Source organism: Phyllostomus hastatus, unplaced genomic scaffold (genome assembly GCF_019186645.2).
Source record: "Phyllostomus hastatus isolate PE091 unplaced genomic scaffold, TTU_PhHast_1.1 phas_scaffold_78, whole genome shotgun sequence".
In the NCBI taxonomy this organism is placed as follows: Eukaryota; Metazoa; Chordata; class Mammalia; order Chiroptera; family Phyllostomidae; genus Phyllostomus; species Phyllostomus hastatus.
Window position 1 is genome coordinate 44,596,015 of NW_025334041.1, and position 27,868 is coordinate 44,623,882.

The 27,868-nt window shown below is 36.4% G+C and overlaps 1 protein-coding gene across 1 annotated transcript in view; it reads left to right on the top strand.

Moving 5' to 3' along the window:
* The window catches only part of FAM185A (family with sequence similarity 185 member A), a 65,036-nt gene that overhangs the window by 1,796 nt on the left and 35,372 nt on the right, over positions 1–27,868 (top strand). The window contains exons 2-4 of the mRNA XM_045828411.1: positions 1,090–1,199; positions 3,178–3,270; positions 15,268–15,406. Of these exons, the coding sequence (XP_045684367.1) occupies positions 1,090–1,199; positions 3,178–3,270; positions 15,268–15,406 (342 nt within the window). The remainder of the gene's footprint in view (positions 1–1,089; positions 1,200–3,177; positions 3,271–15,267; positions 15,407–27,868) is intronic.

Genomic DNA, 27,868 nt, shown 5'->3' on the forward strand with positions numbered 1-27,868 from the left:
AAAAATGAAATTACCTATGTTGGTGATCCCAAACTTCATTTTTGTTGATTTCTCTTTAGAGCCCAAACTCCATTAGACTATTTCCATGTGTCTATTCCATAAGCTCCTTAAATCAACATAAATCAGTTTTCTTCATACTTGTTCCTCCAGTTTATCTAGACCTGTATTAATGAATGGGTGAGAGTAGCATTACTGCCATTCAGTGTCTAGCCTTAATTTCTATATCTGCCTAGTGAGGGCAGAGTGTATTTAAAATGTTTCCTTCTTTCCACGTCCATCAATGCTGCCTTAGCTCAAGGCTTATGTTGTAACACAACTGGGTAAAAATTTTTGCAGTTATATTTGCATCCATAGAAGTGTGAGATAAAGTTATCTTTTTATATATTTTAGATTAATCCCAACCAAAATATTGCTGTTGTTTTAAGCCTTTATAGAGACTGCAATATTTACAAACATGGGAATTAATTTTTGTGCCATAACTATTGAAATTGTGGTGTTATACCCCAGTAGTTTGTGTTTGGGGCAACATAATATTTGCTAGTCTGGTTTAAGGGAAATTGTCATATTTATTTGAATTTGGTATTAAATATCAGTGTTTATTATCTTTTTATTTTTATATTTTTGAACAAATTTTTGAATCTTCATGAATATAAGAAAGAACAGGCTAACTGACTTACCCAGTCTACTACAATGACTTGTTAACTAATTTGTTGTATTCTTACTAGTACTCTGTGATGTGTGTTTTCTCAGTAAGAAAGAAACCTCTATGATCTTTCCCAGGAGTGCCTTTAAGATTTGGAGTTTCTGACCTCCTCTAGTTTCCTTTGTGTTAGCTTTCTCTCTTTAGATGATATTGACCAACAGAAGTAACTGCTGTATTTCTAAAAATGGCAGAAAAAGGCATTACACTTGGCTCTGTTACCATGGGGGAGACCCCTTACCTTTAGAGAGAGACTGCTGACAACTGTGCTCTCTCCAGGGTTCTGTAATATTATCAACATAACAGAGGAGCTTGATTTCTAGGGGTATTACAAATGCTTTGGAGCCCATTAGCCATAGTACTAACTTGTATTTTTTTTTCATTTCTAGATTTGAATATCAAGTCATCAGGGTCTGGCTATATAAAAGTCCAAAATATTGAGTGTGATAATTGCAAAATTGAAACTGAGCAGGGGACTAGCATCTTACAGTCTGTTAAGGTAAGTAGTTTTCTAATTTTTGTTTCAGCATTACTTTTTTAGAAAAATAACCTTAAACTATGAACTGTAGTATCAGACTAAAGCTATTATTCTGAATATCATTTATTACAAATACTGAATTTTTCTAAGTGATCAACAATTACTTGTCTACTTAATAAAGATTATATTATATTCCGCCCTGGCTGGCATAGCTCAGTGGATTGAGCGCGGGCTGGGAACTAAAGTGTCCCAGGTTCGATTCCCAGCCAGGGTACTTTCCTGGGTTGCAGGCCATAACCCCCAGCAACCGCACGTTGATGTTTCTCTTTCTCTCTCTCTCTCTCTCTCCCCCCCTCCCCACTTCCCTCCCTAAAAATGGATGAATAAAATCTTTAAAAAAAAAAAGATTATATTATATTCCATTTGACTTCAGAATTATGTCACTATGGGCATGAAGTAGTTTATTATGCTATAATACAGATAAACTTCTTCAGAATGATTCATTATGCCTTTTTTACAAATTTTTTTTCAAATTCAGTTTTTAAATTCTATTTTACCTGAGGTTCTCTTCTTTTTTTCCCCTGAATAAAGCAACCATAAAGTAAATTTTTTTTTCGAATTTTTACTCCCTATGTTTTAGACACTTCTTTGCTATTGCTGGTCATGATATTGGTGAGTTTACTTTTGCTATTTTTCTTTCTCTGCTATTTACTTATTCTTTTTATCTTTATAATTGTGGCAGAACTGAAGACATATGTAACTGTAAGACAAGGTAAAGTTAGCTACTCTAAAAAATAGACCTAACATCTAATGGTTTATATGCAATTGTAGTTCTCATTTGTGTCCAGATGTGTGGGTAGCTCATTTATATTCAGTGATTCTAAGTTCCTTTCATCTTCTGGCTCTACCATCTTAGAGTCTTATTGTATCTGGACTCATCTGATGGAAGGGGCAGAACACAAAGAAGGCACACCAACTCTTCTAAACACACAAGTCTGGAAATTGCATGTAGCATTTCCATTTCCATTCTTTTGGCAAGAACTTAGTAATACGTAAGAGGTGAGAGAAACTGGGAAATACTGTTTCTTCATGGGCTCAGCTATACTCCTATCAAGTACTTTGAAAACAAAGGATTTTTGTGGCCCTGTAGTAGTTTTATGCCACAGTTGTCAAATGTGAGATCAAATTAAACACACACATTCACTCTCTTTCTCTTTCTTTTTTTTGCCTGGTAGAGGAGACAATTTGTGACTGCTGTTTTATTTGTGCTTACAGGAATTTTTACTTAGTTTCAGTTTCTGGGGTGTCATGCTACAAAGTTTAACAGTCAGTGGGGCTGTTATCCTAAGTATGAATATATCCTTCAGATGAATCCAGCCATAAGAGTGTGGGTTTTGAAATTATACAGAGCTTGATTCTGTTAGGTTATGTTGTTTTTGTAACCATGTCAGCTGATAAAAAGTTATTTAACTTTTCTGAATCTTAGATTTCTTCCTCTGTAAAATTGGGAAAGTATGGTACCCATTTCTCTGCATTATTATGAAGATTAAATGATAGTTAATGTAAAGTAGTAAATACTATATTTTGATATAAAGTAATGTCAGATAAGTGATAAATATTGCAATGAACATTAATAACAATGAACAGTAACAGTGATTATTGTTGTTATCCTCGTCACGATTTACATTGTGTTTGCCAGTGTGTGATCTTTGATTCCCAAGTTCTTTTTCATGAAAAGCAAAGCTACTGGAATACCCAAGTAGCTCTTTTTTCCCCCTTTGGGTCCATGGGGCTTATTTAATCTCCTTAACAGCAGTTGACATTCTTTTCGAGTTGATGTTATTATTCCAAATAATGCATTTCTATTTAATTCCTGATTACTCTTTTTGTTTTGTTATTATTTAAAAAGAAATATATAAATGTTAGAAATCTTTTTATTAGTATAAATCAAATTTATTCTCTCTTTTTCTCTATGTATATTTTTGTATTTGTCTTTCAGAGTCAAAAATTACATGTCCAAACAAAAGGAGGCAAAGTGATCTGTCTGGGAACAGTTTATGGAAATATAGATATTCATGCATCAGATAAAAGTGTAAGATTGAAACTTTCATTTTTTAGTAATTGCAGTTTTATATCAAGTTGGCTCATACAGTGGGTACGTTCCACAAAATTTGTGGCATAACTTTCCCTTTTACTACATTTTAGTTTATTAGTAAATTTAAATTTCATATTGAGGTGATTAAATATTATACAACTTAAATTTTAGTTTGTGATGTAATACTTTTGACAGTTATTTAGTTTCTTATTTGGAATCAATAACATTTCTAAATACTTAATATTTAATTCTAGTTCTGGAGAGATATTTATGATCATGAATTAAAGCTGATCATTAACTAATACACCATAACTAGGATTAAATTTTTCTTATGTGTTAGGTTTATTTGAGTATTTTTCCAAGACCTGTTTACTTAGCCTTTAGGCAATTGAAGGATGAGCTTCAAAACTCAACTTTCTTCAGTATTTTCCACAAGGTGGCACCACTATATAGCATTTACTGTTCTCCAAAATCTATTATTAGCCATAGGGATTTGGGTTGTTATAAGACTGTATTTTTTTTATTGTATTTTATTGATTATGCTATTACAGTTGTTCCAATTCCCCCCGCCCCTTTACCCCTCTCTGCCCAGTACTGCCCTTCCCTCTAGCAATCCCGTCCCTTAGTTCATATCCATGGTCCATGTATATAAGTTCTTTGGCTTCTCCATTTCCTATATTATCCTTGACATCCCCCTGTCTATTTTGTACCTACCAATTATGCTTCTTAATCCTTGCACCTTTCTCCCTAATCTCCCTCTTCCTCCTCCCAGCTGATAATCCTCCAAATGATCTCCATATCTATGATTCTGTTTCTATTCTGGTTGTTTGCTTAAATTGTGTTTTTTAGATTCACTTTCAAGGACCTACAACCTAGATTACTCTATCCAGCAAAGCTATCATTTAGAATGTATGGGCAGATAAAGTGCTTCCCAGACAAGCTAAAGCTAAAGGGATAAAATGTTAAAAGGACTTATTTAAGAAAAGGAAGATCAAAACTATGAACGTTAAAAGTTTGTATTTTTTAACTAGCTTTTGTTGCTTTTTTGTGATTTAGCATAGTATTAAGAATAAAGGTATAATTTTTTTATTCAACATTTTCTTTTTTTATTTAATCTTTATTGTATTTTTTCCCATTACCATTTGGACCCTTAAACCCCCCTGCCCCCAGCAAACACCACACTGTTGTCCATATCCATGAGTTCTTTTTCCTTTTTGCTCAATCCCTCCACCTGCTAACCTTCCCACCCCGACTAGCTGTCATCTTCTCTCCTAGGAGCCTGTCTCTGTTTTGCTTGTTAGGTCAGTTTGTTCATTAGATTCCACATATGAGTGAAATCATATGGTATTTGTCTTTCTCTAACTAGCTTATTTCACTTAGCATAATATTCTCTGGGTCTATCTATAATGTTGCAAAGGGTAAAATTTTCTTTTTTACAGCTGACTAGAATTCCACTGTGTAAATGTCCCATAGTTGTTTTATCTACTCATCTGTTGGACACTTGGGCTGCTTCTATGTCTTGGCAATTGTAAATTACCCTGCAGTGAACATAGGGGTGCTTATGTTACGTGTAGAAAAATGAAACTAGACCACCTTTTCACATGACACAGAAGAATAAATTCAAAATGGATCAAAGACTTAAATGTTAGACCCCAAACCATAAAAATCCTTGAAAAAAACATAGGCAGCAAAATCTCTGACATTGCTTATAGAAATTTTTTATTGCATACATCTTTCCAGGCAAGGGAAACAAAAAAAAAATAAATGAATGTGTGATTTTGAAGTATAAATAGTCACAATTTTTTTAACATAATTGATAATGTTTTAAATCTTTCAGAAAGATCTAAGTCACCTGTTACTTTCCACTTACACAGTTTGCAAGTATCTTTTGTTATAAATTTGTTAAATTCCATATTCAGCTGTATCCCAGGTAATTATCAAGGAAAAGTTGTGAGCATATCCTACAGGTAGATTACTGTTGGCATAATTAAACAAGGTAGATTATAACACTAATTGTTTCTACTGTTGTCACTTTTATTTTCTGTCATCAACCTGTGGGAGATGATTAAACCCACACATTTAAACTTATCTTAAATTAAACTAGGAAAGTATTGAAAGATACTGCCTTGCCTTATGTGGCAGCTCTTTTGAGATGGCATCTATTTTCTCTTCTCACATTGCTGTGTTCTTGGAGGTACAAAAGGGAAATTGGACCAATTTATACCTCCTTCAAATTCTGACCTTTATTTTTTGTTTTTATTCTTGAAAAATATATTTTATTGATTATGCTATTACAGTTGTCCCATTTTTTCTCCCCTTTATTCCTCTTGCCATGTACCCATCCCCCCACCATCATTCCCCCACCTTAGTTCATGTCCATGGGTCATACATATAAGTTCTTTGGTTTCTCCATTTCCTATACTGTTCTTAACTTCCCCCTGTCTATTTTGTACCTAACATTTATACTTCTCATTCCCTGTCCCTTTTCCCCCATTCTCCCCACTCCCCTTCCCCACTTATGACCCTCCATGTGAACTCAATTTCTGTGGTTCTGTTCCTGTTCTAGTTGTTTGCTTAGTTTGTTTTTGTTTTTAGGGTTTGGTTGTTGATAGTTGTGAGTTTGTTGTTTATTCATATTTTTTATCTTCTTTTTCTTAGATAAGGCCCTTCCTTTAATATTTCATATAATAAGGGCTTGGTGATGATAAACTCCTTTAACTTTACCTTGTCTGGGAAGCACTTTATCTGCCCTTCCATTCTAAATGGTAGCTTTGCTGGGTAGAGTAATCTTGGATGTAGGTCCTTGCCTTTCATGACTTGGAATACTTCTTTCCAGCCCCTTCTTGCCTGCAAGGTTTCTTTTGAGAAATTAGTTGATAGTCTTATGGGAACTCCTGTGTAGGTAAGTGTCTCCTTTTCTCTTGCTACTTCTAAGGTTCTCTCTTTGTCTTTAATCTTGGCTAATGTAATTATGATGTGCGTTGTTGTGTGCTTGCTTGGGTCCACCTTCTTTGGGACTCTCTGAGCTTCCTAGACTTCCTAGAAATCTATTTCCTTTGCTAGATTAGAGAAGTTCTCCTTCATTATGTTTTTTTAAAAATATATTTTATCGATTGTGCTACTACAGTTGTCTCATTACCCCCTCCTTCATTCCCCCCCACCCTGCACACCCTCTCCACCCACATTCCCCCCCTTTAATTCATGTCCATGTGTCGTAAGTTCTTTAGCTTCTACATTTCCCATACTATTCTTGCCCTCCCCCTGTCTATTTTCTACCTACCATCTATGCTACTTATTCTCCGTACCTTTTCCTCCTCTCTCCTCTTCCCACTCCCTTGTTGCTACCCCTCCATGTGATCTCCATTTCTGGGGTTCTGTACCTGTTCTAGTTGTTTGCTTAGTTTGTTTTTGTTTTAGGTGTGGTTGTTAATAATTGTGAGTGTGCTGTCATTTTACTTTACATGTTTTTTATCTTCTTTTTCTTAGATAAGTCCCTTTAACATTTCATAAAATAAGGGCTTGGTGATGATGAATTCCTTTAATTTGGCCTTATCTGAGAAGCACTTTATCTGCCCTTCCATTCTAAATGAAAGCTTTGCTGGATAGAGCAATCTTGGATGTAGGTCCTTGCCTTTCATGACTTGGAATACTTTCCAGCTTCTTCTTGGCTGCAAGGTCTCTTTTGAGAAATCAGCTGACAGTCTGATGGGAACTCCTTTGCAGGTAACTGTCTCCTTATCTCTTGCTGCTTCTAGGATTCTCTTCTTCATTTTAATCTTGGGAAGTATAATTATGATGTGTCTTGGTGTGTTCCTCCTTGGGTCCAACTTCTTTGGGACTCTCTGAGCTTCCTGGACTTCTGCAAGTCTGTTTCCTTTGCCAGAATGGGGAAGTTCTCCTTTATTATTTGTTCAAATAACTTTTCTACTTCTTGCTCTTCCTCTTCCCCTTCTGGTACTCCTATAATTTGGATGTTGGAATGTTTAAAGATGTCCTGGAGGTTCCTAAGCCTCTCCTCATTTTTTTTTTAATTCTTATTTCTCCATTCTTTTCTGTTTGGTTGTTTCTTTCTTCTGGTCCACTCCATTGATGGAGACCCAGCTTTCTTTCCATCACTATTGGTTCCCTGTACATTTTCCTTCATTTCACTTATTGTAGCCTTCATTTTTTCATCTAATTTGTGACGAAATTCAACCAGTTTTGTGAGCATCCTGATCAGTGTTTTGAACTGTGCTTCTGATAGGTTAGCTATCTGTCAGTCGCTTAAAAGGATCAGTTCTGGGGCTTTCATTTCTTTTTCTGTTTGAGCCATCTTTTTTTTTTGTTGTTCTGGTTGTGCCTGCTACGTATAAGGGGCGGAGCCTTAGGCATTCACCAGTGCGGGGCAACCCAGTCGCTGGGTTGTGATGTTGTATGTGGGGGAGGGGTCTGAGAGCGAACAATGGCACTTGCTCCACTCTTCATGGGACTTCAGTCCTTTCCACTGCTTTCCCCAAGCAAACTGGACCTGTTTGGGGCTGATTCCCTTGTGGGTGGGCTTGTGTACCCCGTGGGTTTTTCCAGCAACCTCTTCTCTGAGGCCAGGAGTCTCTTGCTGTGCCGCAACCCCCCACAGGTGTTTTCAATCAGTGCCCCAAGGCTCTATTTCCCAGCGCTGGAATCCTGGTTTGCACACAGTGCCTTTCTTCACAATCGTTGCCTCACTGTGTCTGCCGGTTGCCACCCCTTGGCCGGGGTTTGCCATCCACTGCTTGCACACCCAGGGTTCGCCTGCCATGGTCTTATGCGCGGGTCCCAGCGCTCTTTGTGCCACGCGACCCCTCTCTGCCTGGCTACCCGACTCCTCCCCTCCTGCTGGTCTGGATGAATGTGTCTGTTTTAACTCTTTGGTTGTCCAACTTCCATACAGTTCAATTTTCTATCAGTTCTGGTTGTTATTCTGTTTCTAAATTGTTGTTGTCCCTATCTTGGTTGTGCGAGGAGGCACAGTGTGTCTACCTATGCCTCCATCTTGGCCAGAAGTCCTTCATTATGTTTTTAAACACATTTTCAATGTCTTGCTCTTCCTCTTCTCTTTTTGCACCTCTGTGATTCAGATGTTGGAACATTTAAAGTTGTCCCGGAAGTTCCTAAGCCTCTCCTCATTTTTTCTGAATTCTTGTTTCTTCATTCTGTTCTGGTTGAATGTTTATTTCTTGCTTCTGCTCCAAATCATCGATTTGAGTCTGTTTCCTTCTCTTCACTCTTGGTTCCCTGTACATTTTCCTTTATTTCACTTTGTATAGCCTTCACTTTTTCCTCTATTTTTACTACCATATTCAACCATTTCTGTGAGCATCCTGGTTACCAGTGTTTTGAAATCTTTATCTGATAGGTTGGCTATCTCTTCGTCGCTTAGTTGTATTTTTTCTGGAGCTTGATGTGTTCTTTTATTTGGGTCATATACTTTTGTCTTGGTGTGCCTGTTATGTAGTAAGGGGCAGAGCCTTACGTATTTACCAGGGTGGGGCAACCCACGTTGCTGCTTTTTGGCGCTGTTTGTCGGGGAGGGGCTGAGAGGGAACCTGAGTAGCTTTCAGGCATGTCCCCCCACTACTCACAAGCAAATTGGGCCGTTCTGGTGCTGATTCCCAGGTGAGGGGGTTTGTGTATGTTCTAGGACCCTGTGGGTTTCTCCAGTGAACTCTTGTGAGGCTGGGAGTTTCTCCTGCTGCCTCAACCTCCACAGGTTTTTTCAGTCAGAGGTTTTGAGGCTTTATTTCCCTGTGACAGAATCCTGGGTTGTGTGGTCTGTTCTCACTCCCCAGTTGTTCCTCCCAGTTTGTCCACACACAAATGTGGGACTGCCCAGGCCACCAGCCACCACCTGGTTTGGTGTGCCAGCCACTGCCTTGCCTCGAGTCCTCTCCACCCAGGCTGCCCATCTCTGCTTCTCCTACCAGTCTGGATGAATGTTTCTTGAACTCCTTGGTTGTCATACTTACATACAGTTTGATTTTCTGGCAGTTCTGGTTATTTTTTGTTTTCAAATTTGTTTTCCTTTTGGCTGTGCGAGGAGGCAAAGTGTATCCACCTACACCTCCATCTTGGCTGGAAGTCCAAATTCTGTCCTTTAAGTGATGGCTTGTGTTATGTGAAATAATCTAAGTTACTAGAATATTACATATTGACATTCAAGTCTAAGTATTGAAGAATTTAAATCATCTCTTAAATTATTTGCTATTTTGAATATTTTGACCACTGTTTACACTCATTATTTATTTATTTCAACTTTCATGGTTTATTGCATATTCAATTTATTCCTACAATCTATGATACTATTTTGTTTCTTTCTTGATTGAGTTTTGTGTTGTACTAAAGAATCAGTGTAGATATTTCTTTATACTACAGTGTTAATTTTTAAAGCATATTTCTAAGTTTATGGGTTTTTTATAACAAGATAAATGCTTATGAAATGTTAACTTTTTAATGTACTACTTTTACAGACATCTGCTTTGCATGTTTGAGAGGCAACATTGTGAGTTGGTTAAGAGCAAAGAATTAAGAACCAAACTACCTGTGTTTCAATACTGGTTCAGCTACTTATTAAACTCATTATTTCAGACAGGTTACTTAATCTCTATGTATCTTCATTTTCTGGAAAATGGAATAATAATAATGTACTTAGAGAGTTGTTATAAGGATTAATGAATTAATATAGACAAAATTCTTAATCTCTGGCACATAGCTAACTAATATGATATTTATTATAATGATGATGATATAGGTAAATGAAACACAGATAACAGAGATAACTTGACCAGTCCCGGATATACCAGTAAACTTTACTGAGACTTCATTTCATTATTTATAAAACAGGGGTGGCATTATTTGTTTTTCCTGATTGTGAGAATCAAATGAGCTCTACAAATACTTAACAGCATTCTTTACATGTCATTTTATATGGAGTTGCTCTTTTTAAATTATATCATTAATTTCGGTATCCCAAGTTTGGTACAGAAAAGATAGAAATTCATCTGATTGTTGGATGAATTAATGACATAGTTGTCAGTTGACCTCTTTCTTAGGCTGGGCTATAGAGCCACAGTGCTTTCTTAAAACTTGATTTTCACTATATGTAATGTTGATTTATAATAACTAAACTTATGAAAGGTTTTCCCTCTTATATAGGAAAGAAAATTAATTTATAGCAATATGTCTGTCAGGAAGGTATTGATTTTTGGACCTACTTTTTTTTCTTTCTTTAAATAGTTATTTCTGTTAATAAGCAAGCTATATAGTTTAATCCAAAGAATCTCTTTATGACAATTTGTTTCATTAATAACTATAAATCAGAGCCTTGTTATTGGGCTATAAACTGGTATTCTAAGTTTATTTGTTTTACAATAGTATCATAAATTGCATTATATTAGTGAATTTTGAATTTGTTTGAAATTAATTTTATAGAATGATTGGTTAAATAACTATATTATTGTGGTGGGTGAAGTGTTGTACTGTTTTTTCACTTGCCTTCATTTGCTTTGGTAGGTCAGTGGAGGATATTTTTCTAGTTTCCTACAGAGTAAAATCTTTGGTGTTTAATGCACAAAATAAATCCTTGACATTTTCTAGATATTCATAGCTTCTCTTAAAGACTTCATTTGGTTGTGAGGAAAATCTAATCAAAAGTGCCCCTTTGCCTGTTAATTAAGTTTCAGATATTCTCTCAATATTTATCTGTTCATCTTTTGGTGTTCCCTAAAACAGCCTCTGTATCTGTAAAAACCTAGAGTATTCCTATTTGTTAAATAACAGGAGAATTTAAAATCATGCATAAAACAGTTTTTCATCAAAAATCATTGTAGGTAAAGAATAAATTTTTTCCAGGAATTTTTATACCTTTACTATTACACTGCAGAATACAAAACATTTGTATTCTCATAAAAATCAAATGCATCTTTTTTGACAATTTTTGAGAAACTAAATTTAAAGTAAAAATTCTTATGAGGCTGTAAGTAGCTTAAACTGGAGTAGACAAGAAGCAGTAGGGTATATATTAGATATTTAATAGAAGTCCACTAAAAAAGGGAAGTTATATACTTCAGATCCAGAGGGCCAAGTCATTCTAACTTGCTTCCCATAAGAACCTCAGGATACTTTTCTATTTTTGGACTTTTATTTGTTTTCTTATATTTTAGTATTCTTAACACTCAATTCTTATTAAAAAATACTTTGAACTCTTAATAGTTTTTGAAGGACATATTAGGAGCAGTTACACTGATGCCCGTGTATTGAAAAAAAAAGATTCTATCTTTAAACACCCCAGTGTAATACTTGAATTTGACCCTGGACAAAACTGGCAAGCCTTCCTGGTGATTTCATTTTCTCTGTCAACAATTTTATATTAACATTCACTTCATGCTTAAAAATTATTTGTTAAGAATACTACAAAAATGACTTAAAGTCCTAAACTAGATATCTTCATTTCACATTGTGCTCAATATTTGAAACTTAAATGCATATTACATTTTGTTAGGGAAACTTAGGGAATAAATACAAATTTTCTTTCATTTTGTTCAGTGGAAAGCTACAGAATTATATTAGATGTAAACTGGAAATTCTAAAAATAATAGTGCATTCACTGCATTAATAGATGAAAGGAGAAAAGTCATGAGTCTAATAAAATCAGATAACATATGTGCTAAAATTTAAAACCCACTGAGATTTAAACAACAAAACAAATTCGAAATACAAGGGAAGTTTCTTAATCTGATAAAAGGGATCAGAAAGGTGTCTATAGCAAACATGCTACTCAGTGATGCATTGTTGTAAGCTTCCCCTTGACAACAGGAGTAAGATGAAGATTCTTGCTATTCTATGGCTTCTATTCACCATTGAATTAGAGGTCTGAGCCAGATAGTTGGTGAGGAAGGAAGGAGCATGAAAAACATAATTAATATAAAGGTTGGAAGGGAAGAAATGAAACTATAACTTGTAGATAATCATGCATTTAAGAATTAGTGAATGTAGTGAAATTGTTGGATTTAAGGTGAAATAAAAAAGTTAATTGCAATAAAACAAAATTAAAAATATCTTTTATAGTAGCACTTACAAATATCAAATAGGAAAACATTTTTAAAATTTATTTTTATTTTTTAATATGTTTTATTGATGATGCTGTTACAGTTGTCCTGATTTTACCCTCTTTTCCCCATCCACCCAGCACCCCTCATTCCCTCAGGCAATCCCCCCACCATTGTTCATGCCCATGGGTCATGCACGTAAGTTCTTTGGCTACTCCATTTCCTATGCTGTACTATACTATACTGTACATACTCATGGCTATTCTGTAACTACCTCTTTGTACTTTTTAATCCTCTCACCTCTTCACCCATTCCCTTACAGCCCCTCCTATCTGGCAGTCATCATAATGTTCTCTGTATCCATGATTCTGTCTCTGTTCTTCTTGTTTGCATAGTTTCTTAGATTCAATTGTTGATAGATAAGCATTTTTGCCATTTTATTATTCATAGTTTTTATCTTTTTCTTACATAAGTCCCTTTAACATTTCATATAATAATGGTTTGGTGATGGTGAACTTCTTTAGTTTTTTTCTTGTCTGGGTAGCTCTCTATTTGCCACTCCATTCTAAATCATAGCTTTGCTAGGTAGAGCAATCTTGGCTGTAGGTCTCTGCTTTTCATGACTTTGAATATTTTTCCCCAGTCCCTTCTAGTCTGCAAAGCTTCCTTTGAAAAATCAGCTGACAATCTTATGGAACTCCCCTATGGGTAACTAACTTCTTTTCTCTTGCTGTTTTTAACATTTTCTCTTTATCTGTTACCTTTGACATTTTAATTATGATGTGTTTTGGAGTGGGCCTCTTTGCATCCATCTTGTTTGGGACTCTGTGCTTCCTGGACTTGCATGTCTATTTACTTCACCAAATTAGGGAAGTTTTCTTTCATTAATTTTCAAATAGATTTCCAATTTCTTGCTCTTTCTCTTCTCCTTCTGGCACCCCTATGAAGCGAATGTTGGACTGCTTGAAGTTGTCCCAGAGGCTCCTTAAACTACTCCCCTATTTTTCACATTCTTTTTTCTTCTTCTTGTTCTGATTGGTTGTTTTTTTTTCTTCCTTACATTTCAAATCATTGATTTGATTCTCGACTTTATCCACTCTACTGTTGTTTCCCTGTAAATTGTTCTTCATTTCAATTAGTGTATTCTTTGTTTCTGACTGGATCTTTTTTATGCTGTTGACATCCTCACTAAGTTCCTTGAGCATCCTTAAAACCAGTGTTTTGAACTCTGCATCTGTTAGATGGCTTATCTCCATTTTGTTTAGCTCTTTTTGTGGAGTTTTGTGGAGTTCCTTCATTTGGGTCATGTTTCTTTGTATCTTCATTTTGGCAGCTTCCCTTTGTTTCTATGTATTAGGTGGAGCTGCTGTGACTCCATGTCTTGGTAGTGTGGCCTAATGTAGTAGGTATACTGTAGGGTCCAGTGGCACAGCCTTCCCTATCAAGGTGCGCCCTTTGTGTGGGCTGAGTACACCCTCCTCTTGTAGTTGAGCCTTGGTTGCTCTTGGCAGATCAATGGTAGGGATTTATCTAGGCCAGTCAGCTGCAAGGATTGGCTGTGACCACTTATGACCAGCCTCTGCCCTCCATTGGAGGATCAGCTGTGCAGGGGCAGGTTGATGGTGTTCTGATGTGGTCTGTAGCTGTCCACTGGGTGGCCCTGGGGTTTCCTAGGTAGTGCAGGCCAAGGTTAACCCCTACCTGTTTTTGCCTGGGGCCACCTTGCCTGTGTTGTAAAGCAATCCGAGATGGCTGCTATTTGTGTTGAGCTTGGAGATTCCCAGGGAAAGTGAAGCTGTGAATCTGGGCTGGCTGCTGCTAGTGTTGGGCACGGGGCTCACTGAAGCCAGCTGTTGAGAGGATTTAGGAAGTTGTGCAGCATGAGCCAAGAGCAGTCATTCATATGGAAAAAATGAGTCAAGAGAGTCATTCATCTTGGAAAAAGTTTGGATGGGCCTGTAAGTTTGGTTGGGCAGAGTCTCTGGGAGTCTCCAAGATGGGTCAAACAGTGTTAGCCAGGTTGATGGAGTCTCAGATATGGCACCAGCCTGCCAGCTCCGGGGGTTGGGAGGAAACTTGGGAGTTTAGAAAAGGGACAATGGCCTCTCTTGCCTCGATGCCAGACACTTCAGTTCCTCCCTTTGTGTAACTTGTGCCTTTCAAGCTGCTACCCTGGGTGCTGGAGCCCAGAGGGAGTGAGTCTGAATAGGTGAGTCTGTGTGTGAATTCTTTAAGAGGAACTGCTTTTAGCTCCAGCAGTTTTTTTTCCCACTGACTCAATTCCTGCTGGTTTTTGCAGCCAGAATTTGTGGGGACTTATCTTCTTGTCACTGGAACCCTAGGCTGGGGGTTCCAGCCTAGGGACAGCTGTGGGGCTGGGACTCCTTGCTCCCGAGAAGTCCCTTCTGAATTTTTACCCACCACACGTGAGTGAGGGACCAGCCTATTCCCCATCTGCGCCCCTCCTACCACTCTGGATGGATGTAGTTTCTTTAATTCCACAATAGTGAGACTTCTATTCAGCTCAGTTTCGGATGGTTCTGAGTGATGGCTGTTGTATATTTTAGTTGTAATTTTGATGTGGTTATGCAAAGAGGTGAGCCATGTCTGCTTGTGCCACTGTCTTGACCAGAAGTCCCCCAATAGGAATATATGTAACAGAAGATGAAAATCCACATAGAAAATATAATGTAAAACATTATTAAGAGAAATTAAAGAACATTTAAATAAATGAAGGAAGATAATCGGTCTGTTTCACATTCTACAGAGAATACACTTGCTCTCAATCTTGTAATTGATAGAATAAGAGAATCAAAATCAGTAAAGTGATTGGGTAGTAACTATGCATCTGGACACTACTTCTGTAGGTACCATTTTGGCTTTTTGTCAGTCTTGTTTTATAATGAATTGATTTGAGCCTTTCTCTTACTAGACTGTGACTGTAGATAAACTACAAGGAAGTTCTGTTAATATATCTACTGAAGATGGTTTGCTGAAAGCCAAGTATCTTTATACAGAATCTTCATTTCTGTCTTCTGCTGCTGGGGACATTACATTAGGAAGTGTTCATGGTAAGATGACAAAGGCCTAATATATCTGAGACTATCCACATAATATAAATTTTAAGAGATGACTCTGTAATTAAAGGAATTGCCATTAGGAAGCTAACTCTCTAAGTAATTAATTACAGAGTAACCATCTTTTTAAAAACCCATAAAATAAAGTGACTTATAAGCTATATAATTTGGTAAGAAATAGAATATTATGCTGTTATATATGAAGGTAATAATTATGATTTGTAATGCATTTCTTTATAAAAAGATACCAACAACAGGGAAATATGTGCAGGAGATAACCAGCGGGAAACACAAAGAAATAAAAGCAGTGTTAAAAGTAAAGATGGGTTTTGAGTGGTTGCTTTTATATATGTTATGATAGGAAAGCTAAGGATTAAACAAATTAATGAAATATTTGTATGGAATCTAATTGTAGTAACTTAGTGATACTAATTTTGACTGAAATATTTTACGTGTGTTAGTACTGGCACCAGGTCCTTTTAGTACTCTGCTGTTTTCAATTTTCTTTGGTTAAACATCATCTTGTGACTTTCAAAACATGTCTTTATGGACAAGTAACATTACTTAGTTGCTTCATTTTATTGAAAGAAAACATAATGCTGAAGAAATATGGCAAAGGTCATGCTGGTTTTCAGTGTTACTGAGCATGTTTCTTAAATTTTCATGTAGCAGATGATTCAAGTCTAGGTATGTTTTCTGAAATATAGCCAGATAGTGTTAAGAGTCACTTATCCTGGCAAGAAATACAGTGTATACACATCTGCTAAATGCCTTTTGGAAATGTAGTCTGAAACTTTTTCCATATACAGACCACTCATTTAACTTCTATAGGAAAGCTGAATATTGGGACCCATATACTTTGGCAAAACCTCCAGATTTTAGTAGTGAATATGAATTATTGGGTGATAGAAAGCATGGCTAGTGCTAGCCACGCTCTATAGCAAAATGGCAAATAGTTTACAGTGTAAAAAAAAATAGGAAAAGAGTACCTGTATTGAAATAATTTTTGAACCTTAATTTAATAGTCAAAACTTTATCAACCATTCTTGCAATGTTAAGGTATTGTTTGAGCCCAAAATAGCTTGAGTCGAAGGTATCTGTATCCAGATAAAGCATATAGTTTTGTTACTTATTCAATTATTTATTTTTTTACTGAGTAGTTTTAGTGGTAAAGCAATTCCTTATCAAGTCACATTTAATTAATATGCTTGATAAGGGCAGCTCTGTTCTCTGCAGTGCTTTATACCATGTTTATACTAAATTCACCAATATTTAATTTTTTTTTGCTTTCTTTTAAGTTAGACAAGAATTGCATTTAGTGCAGCTTGTCATTAATAGCTTATATGATAGTAAGACAGATGCCCTTTTTTGAGGTAGTCCTCAAAATGCTATAGGTCTTTTGATTAAAGTAGCTGAAATGGAAACAAATTGTGGGGATAAAAAAATTAATGATTCCTTAGCCTTCTAAAAGCCTTTTATACTTTCTGACCTTTAATATGAAGATAAATACCTTTCCTTGAGTGATTGAAATTTGGGTCAGACCTAGAACCTCTTTTGGACTGTTGTCTCAGGTTGGGTTTCTTGAAACCCAGCTTTCGGGGATGGAAGTTAGAGCGTGGCATATTTACTAGGAAGGATTCGTGGGACTAATGTCATGCAAAGGAAGGAAACAAGCCCAGTTTCTGTGGAAATTGGACTGTGATGTAGTCTCAAAACATCAAGAGCCCCTGTAGTTGGGATGGTTCCCATAACTGTCTCAAGTTGGGATGAGGTGAGCTGGACCTTTATACCCCCAATTATTAGTGGATGGGGACCAGGTCTGCCTTGGGACCACCTGTAGTATGTGGGTTCTTGACTTCATGCAGGAAAGGTTTCACAACACAAGTCCAAGTGTTTTTATTTATGTATTTATTTATTTATTTATTTATTTTAGAGAGAGGGGAAGGGAAGGAGAAAGAGAGAGAAACATCAATGTGTGGTTGCCTCTCCGGCACCCCATGCTGGGGACCTGGTCTGCAACCCAGGCATGTGCCCTGACTGGGAATCAAGCCAGACCCTTTGGTTCGCAGTCGGGTGCTCAATCCACTGAGCCACACCAGCCAGGGAGGGAATGTGTTTATTAAAGGTGGGGAAACAAAGGAAAGACTTAGGGGTAAAAGCCACAGGGGAGAGAACCCAGGTAGTGCTCTGCTCTGGCTTCCAGAAATGTTTATTGGAAATTGGAAAGAAGCAAACCAAGGTAGGGCTGCTGTTGGTTCACTGGAAAGTCAGAGAAAAGGGGGCCTTGGAGACAGGTTCAGGGGTTAAGCCTGGAATGAGCTCCCACTGCGCATTGCTCCTCTGGTTGCAAGTCTCATGGGTACTCTTAGGGTTTAGGAGAAAGAAAGTAAAAATTTCATGCCCAAGAACAGACATGGGTGTTCTCCAGAGGAGAGCTTGTGCTGGTATCCTTTGTCCTGAGAGTTTTTATCTTTCTTTTGTGGGCAAGAATCTTAGGGGAGAATTTCAACAGAATATTCATCAGCTTTCTAGGTACATTTTTAATATGTTGATGCATTAAAATGAGGGCACAGGGGAGTTTGGGATTATTCTCTGGTTATTCTTTGGGTTTGCCTGACTATAATTAGGTTTTTGTTATTTGTTCCCTGACTTTATCCATCCTTGGGTGTGGCTCACACACGTGGCATTAATTGGATCTCTGTTCTTTATCTCCCTGACTAGGGTGATTTAAGCTATTTATTCTCTGGTCAGAGAGGAGAGGGATAAACCATTTGTTCTCAGGTGTTCTTGGTGAGGGAAAATAAGGTCTTATGATTGATTCAATAGTTGGCTGCAAGTCGGTCAAATTGTTTGGCCTTTTTTAATTATTTTGTTTTAGTTTCCCCATTCACTTGCCCAGGAATTTTCCAGGCTTACTATCCTACCTCAGTTAGATGCAGGCTGTGCCTCAGGAAAGCCTAGTGTATGTTGCTGTGTATAATGCACACTTTTTTGCCCAAATTTTTGAGGGAAAAATAAGGGTGCACATTATACATGGGTAGTACCTGAAATACCTTGTATCTGTTCTTGTGTTGTGTAATTATTTGTTACATAAAATTTCTTGTACCATAATATGTTCAAAAATAAATGCTAAATTCCTTTCTAATACAACAAACAAGTGTCTAAATATAAATAAATAAATAAATAAATAAGTTGAATTTAAAAATTAAAATGAAGGATTTTTTTCCTGACAAGTTTGGGCCAAAAAATGTGCATGTGCATTATACATGGCAATACACTGTGTGATCTTGGTCCAGTTGCCTTATCTGAGCCCCTAAGAGGGCTGACAGCTGTCTTTCAGCATTACTTCCAACACCTAGGCAAATAAGCCCTTCAGTTACAAAAGGAGTTCTTGATGATGAATCACAGCATCCACTACAGTTATATTTATTGATTCATTTAACATACAAGGTGTGACAAAAGTAGGGTTACAGTTTTGAGTACACTAAGCACAGTGTTAATTCTTATATTAGTGTTTATTAATTATTGTATTATTTTCCATATGACGATGGTACACCTATTTTTATCCCACCTTGTATTTTCTAGTAGTGAGTAATGAGTAATGAATATGCAATTGAGGAGTAATATTTACTATTTGAAAGATTGGTTGAATCATCATTATTAAGTATTTATGCCTTCTAATACAAAAGAAACTAGTTTATTCATTGATTCATCACTATTCTGGCACTGGGAATCTAGTGAGAGAATAGGTACTTAGATAGTTTGTCTTTAGATTTTGTGACAGTATACTATTTTGATTTTCTTTTAAGTTATCAAAATTTAGATTTTGCCCTGGCTGATATGGCTCAGTGGATTGAATGCCAGCCTGTGAACCAAAGAGTTACTAGTTCGATTCCCAGTCAGGGTGTATGTCTGGGTTGTGGGCCAGCTCCCCAGTAGGGGATGCACAAGAGGCAACCACACATTATTTCCCTTTCTCCCTCCCTTCCCCTCTCTGTGAAAATAAAAAAAATACAATTAAAAAAATTTAGATTGTGTTAAGTACATTTTATTATATTCTACTATTTGAATATTTATAATTTTAAACAGTTTTCTACATATATATGATATATACATATTACATGTATTCTACTAAATATATTTTAAAAATATAAATATATATATGGTCTCCTGACTTTTTTTAAAAAAGATTCTATTTATTTACTTTTATACAGAGGGGAAGGGAAGGGGGAAGAGAGGGAGAGAAACATCAATGTGTGAGAGATACATCAACTGGTTGCCTCTCACATGCCCCCAACTGGGGATCCGGCCAGCAACCCAAGCATGTGCCCTGCCTGGGAATCAAACCTGAGGCCTTTCAGTTCACAGGCCAGTGCTCAATCCACTGAGCCACACCAGCCAGGGTGCCTCCTGACTTTTAGAGAGAAAGAAATTTTTCCTTGAAATTGTTTGTTAGGATTACTTTTACTTATAAATAATTGAAACATTGATTAGATTTAATGTTTTGGAATCCTCATGACAGTTATTTTAATGTTTTATATTTAACTTATTGTTCGGAATAAGTAATGATTAAAACTTCATTTTAAGTACTTAGATTCCCCATATAACTTATGATCTTATTTTGTTTTTTGATAAACATACCTTGATACATACTTTGAACATACCTTGATAACTAAATTGCTGAGAATTAGTTTTCTCATTTTCTTAGTACTTCAAAAGTCCTTTGTTTTCCCCAAGATACGGCAATATGTACGTGCTTGAACTCTTCCTTAAATAACTACTTTGGATTTTAGAAAGTTTCACAGAAAAGTTACATTAACTATACAAACGCAGTTGATAACTTTGATAGCACTGAGACTTTCATAAAGAAACATCCCAGTTTACCTTAAGAAGGACATATAGTCACCAGTAAATTTACAAACCTGCCTTATAAATTTAGAAGTCAGAAACAATATAAAATTTTAAAAAGAAGTTTTTATTGGATTAAACATTCATAAAGTTTATGAAAATACTTTGTTCAGATTCTAGTATTTATTAAATCTGCTGTGAAATATTGGTTTCATTACCGTTTTGACTTATAATAATGTTATATTAATATTGAATCTGGACTTGAAACTTTTTATATGAAATATTAGGAAGGAAGCACAGCCTCACTTGTGGTATAGACAGCATAGATTTTTTTCAGGATTTAGACATGTGATACTAAATATTGCTATTCCATGTAGTGTTTGGATTTACCTCCTTCTTAGAGGGACTTGGCTCCTTCTGTAAAGGTGATGATGCCATCTTCAGTGGATGACTTCCAATCTTCCTTGATAGGAAGAGAGATAGATCAAAGAGGATCATGTGAAAAGTTTCAGAAACCAGGCCTACAAATGCATATATCCTGTTAAATAACTTAAGCCAGAATATTTTATATGACTTTATCTTACTATAAGAGGCCAAAACACAGAGTGTAGTAGTGTTCTAAGGAAGGTAAAAAGCACACCAATATTAGAGGGCACTGGTAGTCTTTGTCAAATCTTATATTTATTATTATTTATTATTGCTGTTCTGAAACTTCTGTGAGTTCCTGATTTTTCTACCCCCTTGATATTCTCCAAGATTTCATCTTGGACATCTAATCACTTTGTGTCTTAACTATCCTTGTATTCTAATGATTCAAATCTATATTTCTAGCCCTGACTTCCAACTTACACATCCTTCTGCTTGCTGTAGATATAGCCATTTGGATTTTTATAGGCCTCTCTAACTCAATAGTCTAACTCCTTTCTCCTACTTTTCCAGTATCTCCAACCCCATCCATATTGTGTCCCTCCATTTTTACTTACATTTGTTGTTTCTGATATTATCTGTATCTGACTCCCCACTAGAAATCTAGAAATAATATCGGCATACCTCAGAGATAGTGCATGTTCGGTTCCAGACCACCTTAATGAAGTGAGTATCTCAATAAAGCAAGCTGTCATCTTTTTGCTGGTGTAGTCTTGCCTTCATTTTGAGGGGGGGAAAAAAGCAACACCTCTGAAGCACTATAATGTGAAGCTCAATAAAACAAGGTATACCTGTACTAAATCTCCTTTCTCCCTCACCTTCCACATGTAGTTAGTCACTAAGTTTAGGTAGTTTTTATCATGTAAATATTTCTTTCTTTTTTTTTAAAGATTTTATTTATTTTTAGAGAGGGAAGGGAGGGAGATAGAGAGAAACATCAATGTGCGGTTGCTGGGGGTAATGGCCTGCAACCCAGGCATGTACCCTGGCTGGGAATCGAACCTGCGACACTCTGGTTCGCAGCCTGAGCTCAGTCCACTGAGCTACACCAGCCAGGTATCATGTAAATATTTCTTCAATCTATCCTTTCTTTTTCTTTCTAATTTCTGCTGTTTAGCCTCTTCTGGGCCTACTCTTTGTCTTCCATAATCACACAGTCTCTTACTTTTTCCTGTATATATTCTTCTTTTATACTTGAGTCCTTGATCAAAGCCTTCGATCATACTGATTATTCTGTTTATAGTCTTCCCAAAATGCTTTTCCCAGCTTTCTTTATCTGCATTTACTTTTAGCAATTTTCCAGTACTCAGCTAAAACTTCCTCTCTTCATGTTTGACCTTCCATTCACCTATAAATTCTTGCCTAATTATAAACTACTCAGGAGCAAAGTATGTTTTATTCATCTACATATTCTTAGCTTTTAGCACTGTGGCTTGCAAATAGCAAGTGCCCTCCTTCCTACACCCCTTCCCCAAAGAAAAAACACAAAAATGAGATTTAACCTTTAAGGATATTTGATTGCTTTGTTTGGATTATGTAAGTATATATGCTGTCCCAACCATGATCACATTACTTTCAGCGAAGAAAAATAAATTAATACTTACTTTTAAATTGATAACTTATTTTCCCTCTGACCATACTAGAATGAAGAGCTACTAGCTAAGAAAAACTGTATATTTTCCTCAAACAGTGGTGGAAAAGTTGTGTAATTTGAGAGCAGGGTAAACACACATAGTTATTATAGATCATATGGCATCTGCTTTAGTGGAAAGAAGCCTTTTACAAAGTTCTACTCCTCTCACATAGTTGATTTATTTATTGTTTTAAGTGATTGGAGATAAAGTATGTGAAAACAAAATAGAGAAAATTGTATTAATAATGCCCATTTTGTTGATTTGTGTACTTTTAAATATTCTACCTCATTCCACAAAGTATTTGAGGTTAGAGACCCATTTTTTTTAAAACTTTAAAACATTTTAAAAATTTTTGTTCAAGTACAGTTTTCTGTCTTTTTCCTGTCTCTCTCCCTCATTTCTACCTCCCCTTGTTATTGTCCATATGTCCTTTATAATTGTTCTTGTAAACCCTTTACCCTTTTTCCCTATTATCCCCTCCTCTCTCCTCTGATCACTGTCAGTCTGTTCTCAGTTTCAATGTTTTTGGCTATACTTGGCTTGCATATTCATTTTGTTGATTAGGTTCCTGTTAATGGTGAGATCATATGGTATTTGTCTTTCAGTGCCTGGCTTATTTCTCTTAGCATAATGCTCTCCAGTTCCATCCATGCTGTCACAAAGGGTAGGAGTAGAGGCCAATTTTTTTATGTTCTAATCACTTTGGAATGTTTCTGTTTAGTGTAAAGATTTTCTCAAAATTTTTATATGAGTTCTAAATATATTTTTAATTGCTTTGAAAATCTTTAGCATTGACAAAAATATTTTGGAATATTTATATTTACAGATATTTCTCATTTGTATAGTTTTCTTTTCTATTATGGCTTTACTGTACTGAACTCTAACAGGGGTAAGGTCTGAAACTCTGTAATAGGTCCCACTATAATATAAACTAGTTCTCATTCTTTAATGAATTTAAAACCTCTATTTTAAGGTTCTAAGAGTCATTATTTTCTTGTGATTGCTTTACTTTCATCATAAGCATTCATGATATACTGTTTAAGGAAGACCATATTTTCATGTAAAAATAATGATTTTTTACTGCATTCATTAAAGACTGTATAATATAATAAAGCTCCTTGTGTGGCTGAGTTGGGTGACTGGACTCTCTAACTAAATGGCTGACTATCAAACTATGTCATTGTTCTTTACTAATATTTAAAATCACAAATATTGCCCTGGCTGGTGTAGCTCAGTGGATTGAGCACGGGCTGTGAACCAAAGCATCTCAGGTTCGATTCCCAGTCAGGGCACATGCCTGGGTTGCAGGCCATGGCCCCCAGCAACCGCACATTGATGTTTTCCTCTCTCTGTTTCTCCCTCCCTTCCCTCCCTAAAAATAAATAAAATCTTTAAAAGAATCACAAATATCAGTGATTTTTAGGTGTCTGCTTCATCTTATTTTTGAAGAATTCAGGAGGTGAAAGCAGTGAAGAGAAGCATCCACTGTCTCACACCAGGTTAATTGTCCTAAAGTAGGGGTGTCAACCTCATTTTCATGAGGGGCCACATCAGCCTCTTGGTTGCCTTCAAAGGGCCGATTGTAATTTCAACTCCTTAACAGCTGAAGAGTAGTTACATTTATAGAGTCCTAAAATTATTTTGGCCTTTTATTTAGGACCTAAAGCATGGTTTTTGTGAATTGCCTCCATCTTGAAATTCTTTGCTGACTCCTTCAGTGTAGGATAAAGTCAATAGACTAGCATTCTATGGTTCTGCTACAGATTGCTTTCTACCAATTTTTCCAAACTAAATTTGAACATTTGTTAAAAAAAGTAATCGTGTTTACTGTGTATATACTAGGTACTGTGCTAAGCTCTCAAAATATACTGCCAAATAAGATGTGATTCCTGTCCTTATAGACTTGCTGATTTGCATGACTTAAATGTAACATGTATAGTTCCGCATTTTAATCTTTGCTTATGTAATTCTTCTTTTCAGAAAATCTTTTTGCCTCAGCATATTCAAATTTTACCCATGTTTCAAATCTCGACTATGGTGATAATCTTCAATATGACTGTTCTTCCTGTGCATGTTAGGTCATTTTAGTCTTTTCTCTTAATGGCTATGGCACCTAATTCATACTGTTCACTTACAAGGTTAATTTATAACTAGTAATAAATGCTAATTTTTAACTTTTCATGTGTGTATCTTCCCCAGATATCCTATAAGGTTTTAGATGGCTATTTGTCCTCTGCTCCCACCCCCACTTCCCATGATTCATGACCCTCCCACATGCAAAATATACTCCCTTCCTCCCAAGGATCCTGAAAGTCTCACCCCATTATACGTCATCTCAGAGTCCAGAATCTCTACATCAAGATCAGATCCAGTGTAGAAGAGGCCTCACAGGTGTAGTTGCTTAAGTACAAATCCTCAAGTACAGGAATATCTTGTTTTATTGTGCTTTACTTGATTGTGCTTCATAGATGTTGCATATTTTATAAATTGAAGGCAAGAACCTCCACCAGCAAAATAATTACAACTTGTTTTTTTGTGATATTTGCTTATTGTGGTGGTCTGGAATCAAACCTGCAATATTTCTGAGGTATGCCTGTATTATAGTTCCTCTGAACCTGAAGACCTGTGAACTAAAGTAAATTATCTAGTACTCCCACCTCAACCCCCACACACACCACCTACATACCCGACATACAGTGATGAAATAGTTGTAGGATAATTGCTCTAGACTTTCCTGTTCAAAGGGGGAAAATAAGAAGCAAAAAGGAGTCATTGATTCGTAGTGATTTTGAAATTTGAATGGGCAAACATTGGAGGTTCCTTGATTAGACCTCAAGGCCTGGGGATAATTCTTTAGGGTTCAAGGTTTGTTTTCTGAGCTGTTGGTTCCTTCCTCTGAGTCATCCTTCCTTTTTCATGAAATGTAGCATGTTTTTGTAGCTGAGTGGTTTTCTCAGCCTGCTTTCTGCCAGTAGAATTTTGTGGGTCCAGTGTTTCCTTTTCATTTTTTGCTGTCACTCTTTCTTTTAGTCCCACTTAGCAGTGTGTTTGCTGATATACGAGATCTGTCCAGAAGGTATCCAGCCATGTACTATGAAAACTAAAGACATTTATTGAAGAAGATACAAGAAACAAGAAACATTGTACATAAGACAATGACGCCTCAGTCCCCTTCAAAGTAGGCACCTTGGGACCTCACATAGTTCTCCCAATCTCCATCAGCTGCCCTGTTATATTTTTCTGAGTCTCATCAATGGTCTGAAATCTCTTCCCTTTCAAAGGTTATTTTAGTTTTGGGAAAAGCCAGAAGTTGCAGGGCACCAAATCTGGGCTGTAGGGGATGCTGAGTCACCTGGGTGATTTGATGTTTTGCAAAACAAAACAAAACAAAACAAAAAAAACAAAAAGCAACTCTGTGTGAGACGTGAGCAGGTTCATTGTCACCAGTTGCCCATAGCTGTGGCCTTCTGAATCATCTGAGTAGTTTCTGTGGAGGAATGTTCAAGCTTTATGCAAAATTTGATGCAGGTTCATTGCTCTACTCACTCAGTCATTTTGAATGTGACAGCCACACAGAACACACTCACTCAACTGCATCGACTGGTCCCACTGACTAGTACAGTGAAGTCATCATTGTTCACACATGCACATTCCAGTCCACTCTCCTTGGCTGCCAGATTACATTGATGTCATGCAAACCATTCTTGTTATGTTAACAATGGCTGGACTTTTCCCAGATAGATCTTGTACTTGTGTCAAAAATTTTGTCAGCCTCCTGTGAATCATATTGGAGAAAATTCCACTAGATAAACGCTACATCTAAGAATTCTTTGAAAATATGGACTTATTCAGAGGGCCTCCAGCTTTCTAGAGGGCCTGTTGTTTGATTGAAGATCTATGAGATCTACCCTTATTATTTTTGAAGGACTTTTTGTACAACATTAATACTGTGAGGTACCACCCTCGATCTTTCTGGGGTCTTAACAAAAGTTTTATAGTTGTACCCTCTCAGCTTCATTTTTAGGCCATATGTGACAGTGCCCAGATTCAAAGTTTGTTTAGAAGCCATTCTCAACCTTAGCATCATTGATCATCTGAGAGACTGAGAATTTTCAAAAACATTCTAGTCCTGGTTCTTTTTTTGTTTAACAGTCCTTTATTTTATCTCTCTTACATTTTACTGTAAGCAATAAGGTAAACAATAGGCATCACCTATAACACTTTGACTTTGCTTAGAAATTTTAACTAGATCTCACTTTATTAGGCATATTTCCTACTTTCCACATTATTAAAGGTGAGAGTGTTGCTAAGTTTCTAGTACTACTAAACAGTACCCTCCTCCTCCAAATTTCCAAAACATTTTTTCTTACTTCCTTTCACTAGTGTGGGCCCTCATGGGAAACATACTAACCATCTGTTTAAGGCAATTCAGGCCTCTGTATCATGCTCATCAAAGTCTTTCCGACCTCTACCCATTTGCCAAGTTCCAAAGCTACTCCCACATTTTTAGATATTTATTATGGCAGCATCCCATTTCCAGCTTTCATCTGTATTATTTATCTTTTTGTGTGTTACAAATTACCACAGAACTTAATAGCTGAAAACAACAAATGGTTATTGCCTTACAGTTTGGATGGGTCAAGAATCTCAGTGCAGCTTAACTGGGTCCTCTACCTCAAGAGTCTTCCTGAGGTTGTAATTGGGTTCATTTGAAGGTTCAGCCAAAGGAAAATCTGTTTCCTAGCTTACTTGTGTAGTTGTTGGCAGGATTCAGTTCCTGTTGGATGGAGACCTCTTTCATAGGGCAGTTAACAAATGCCTGGTTGGCTTCCATCACAGCAAAAGATGGCTAGTAAGACAGAAGCCAGAACCTGGTTGTAACCTAACCTTGAAAGGAACATCCCATCACTTTTGCCCGATTTTCTCTGTCAAAAGAAAATCATTAGGTTTAGCCTACACATGAGGGGAGGAGGTACACAAGGACTTGAGGCACAGGAATCATTGTAAGTCACCTAAGTAGCTGTATGATCTTTAGCCACTATTTGTGTGTAATGGTGAATCTACATTTACTGGATTTGAAACTAGAAGAGAATGTCTAGAACACAGCAATGAAATAATGTTTACATAACACATTTAACAGTTTCTTTACAACTTTATATCTTACTGAGACTTGAAAATAATTTTTTGAAATCTACACAAACCAAGTTCTGTTCCTATACAAATGTACCCATTATTATACTCACATGAAGTATGATGGAATGTAAAAGTTTTAAGAAATTTTTGTAGTAACACATCTTACTTGAACAAATGAATCATGTGCCCATGAAATGAAATAAATGGGTTTACTTAATGTAGATTAATTTTAAGATAATTCCTCTTTAGTGTGGTTTTGAAATTGTGGTAGAAGAGGTAATATTGCTTACACCTTCAGTATAGTAAATATGGGTAGTATGGCTCAGAGTAGTTATACAAACACACATATGAAGAAATAGACTACTATTTTTGGTTTGGAGGAGGGGAACTGAGAAGAATGGTTATGATATCCCTT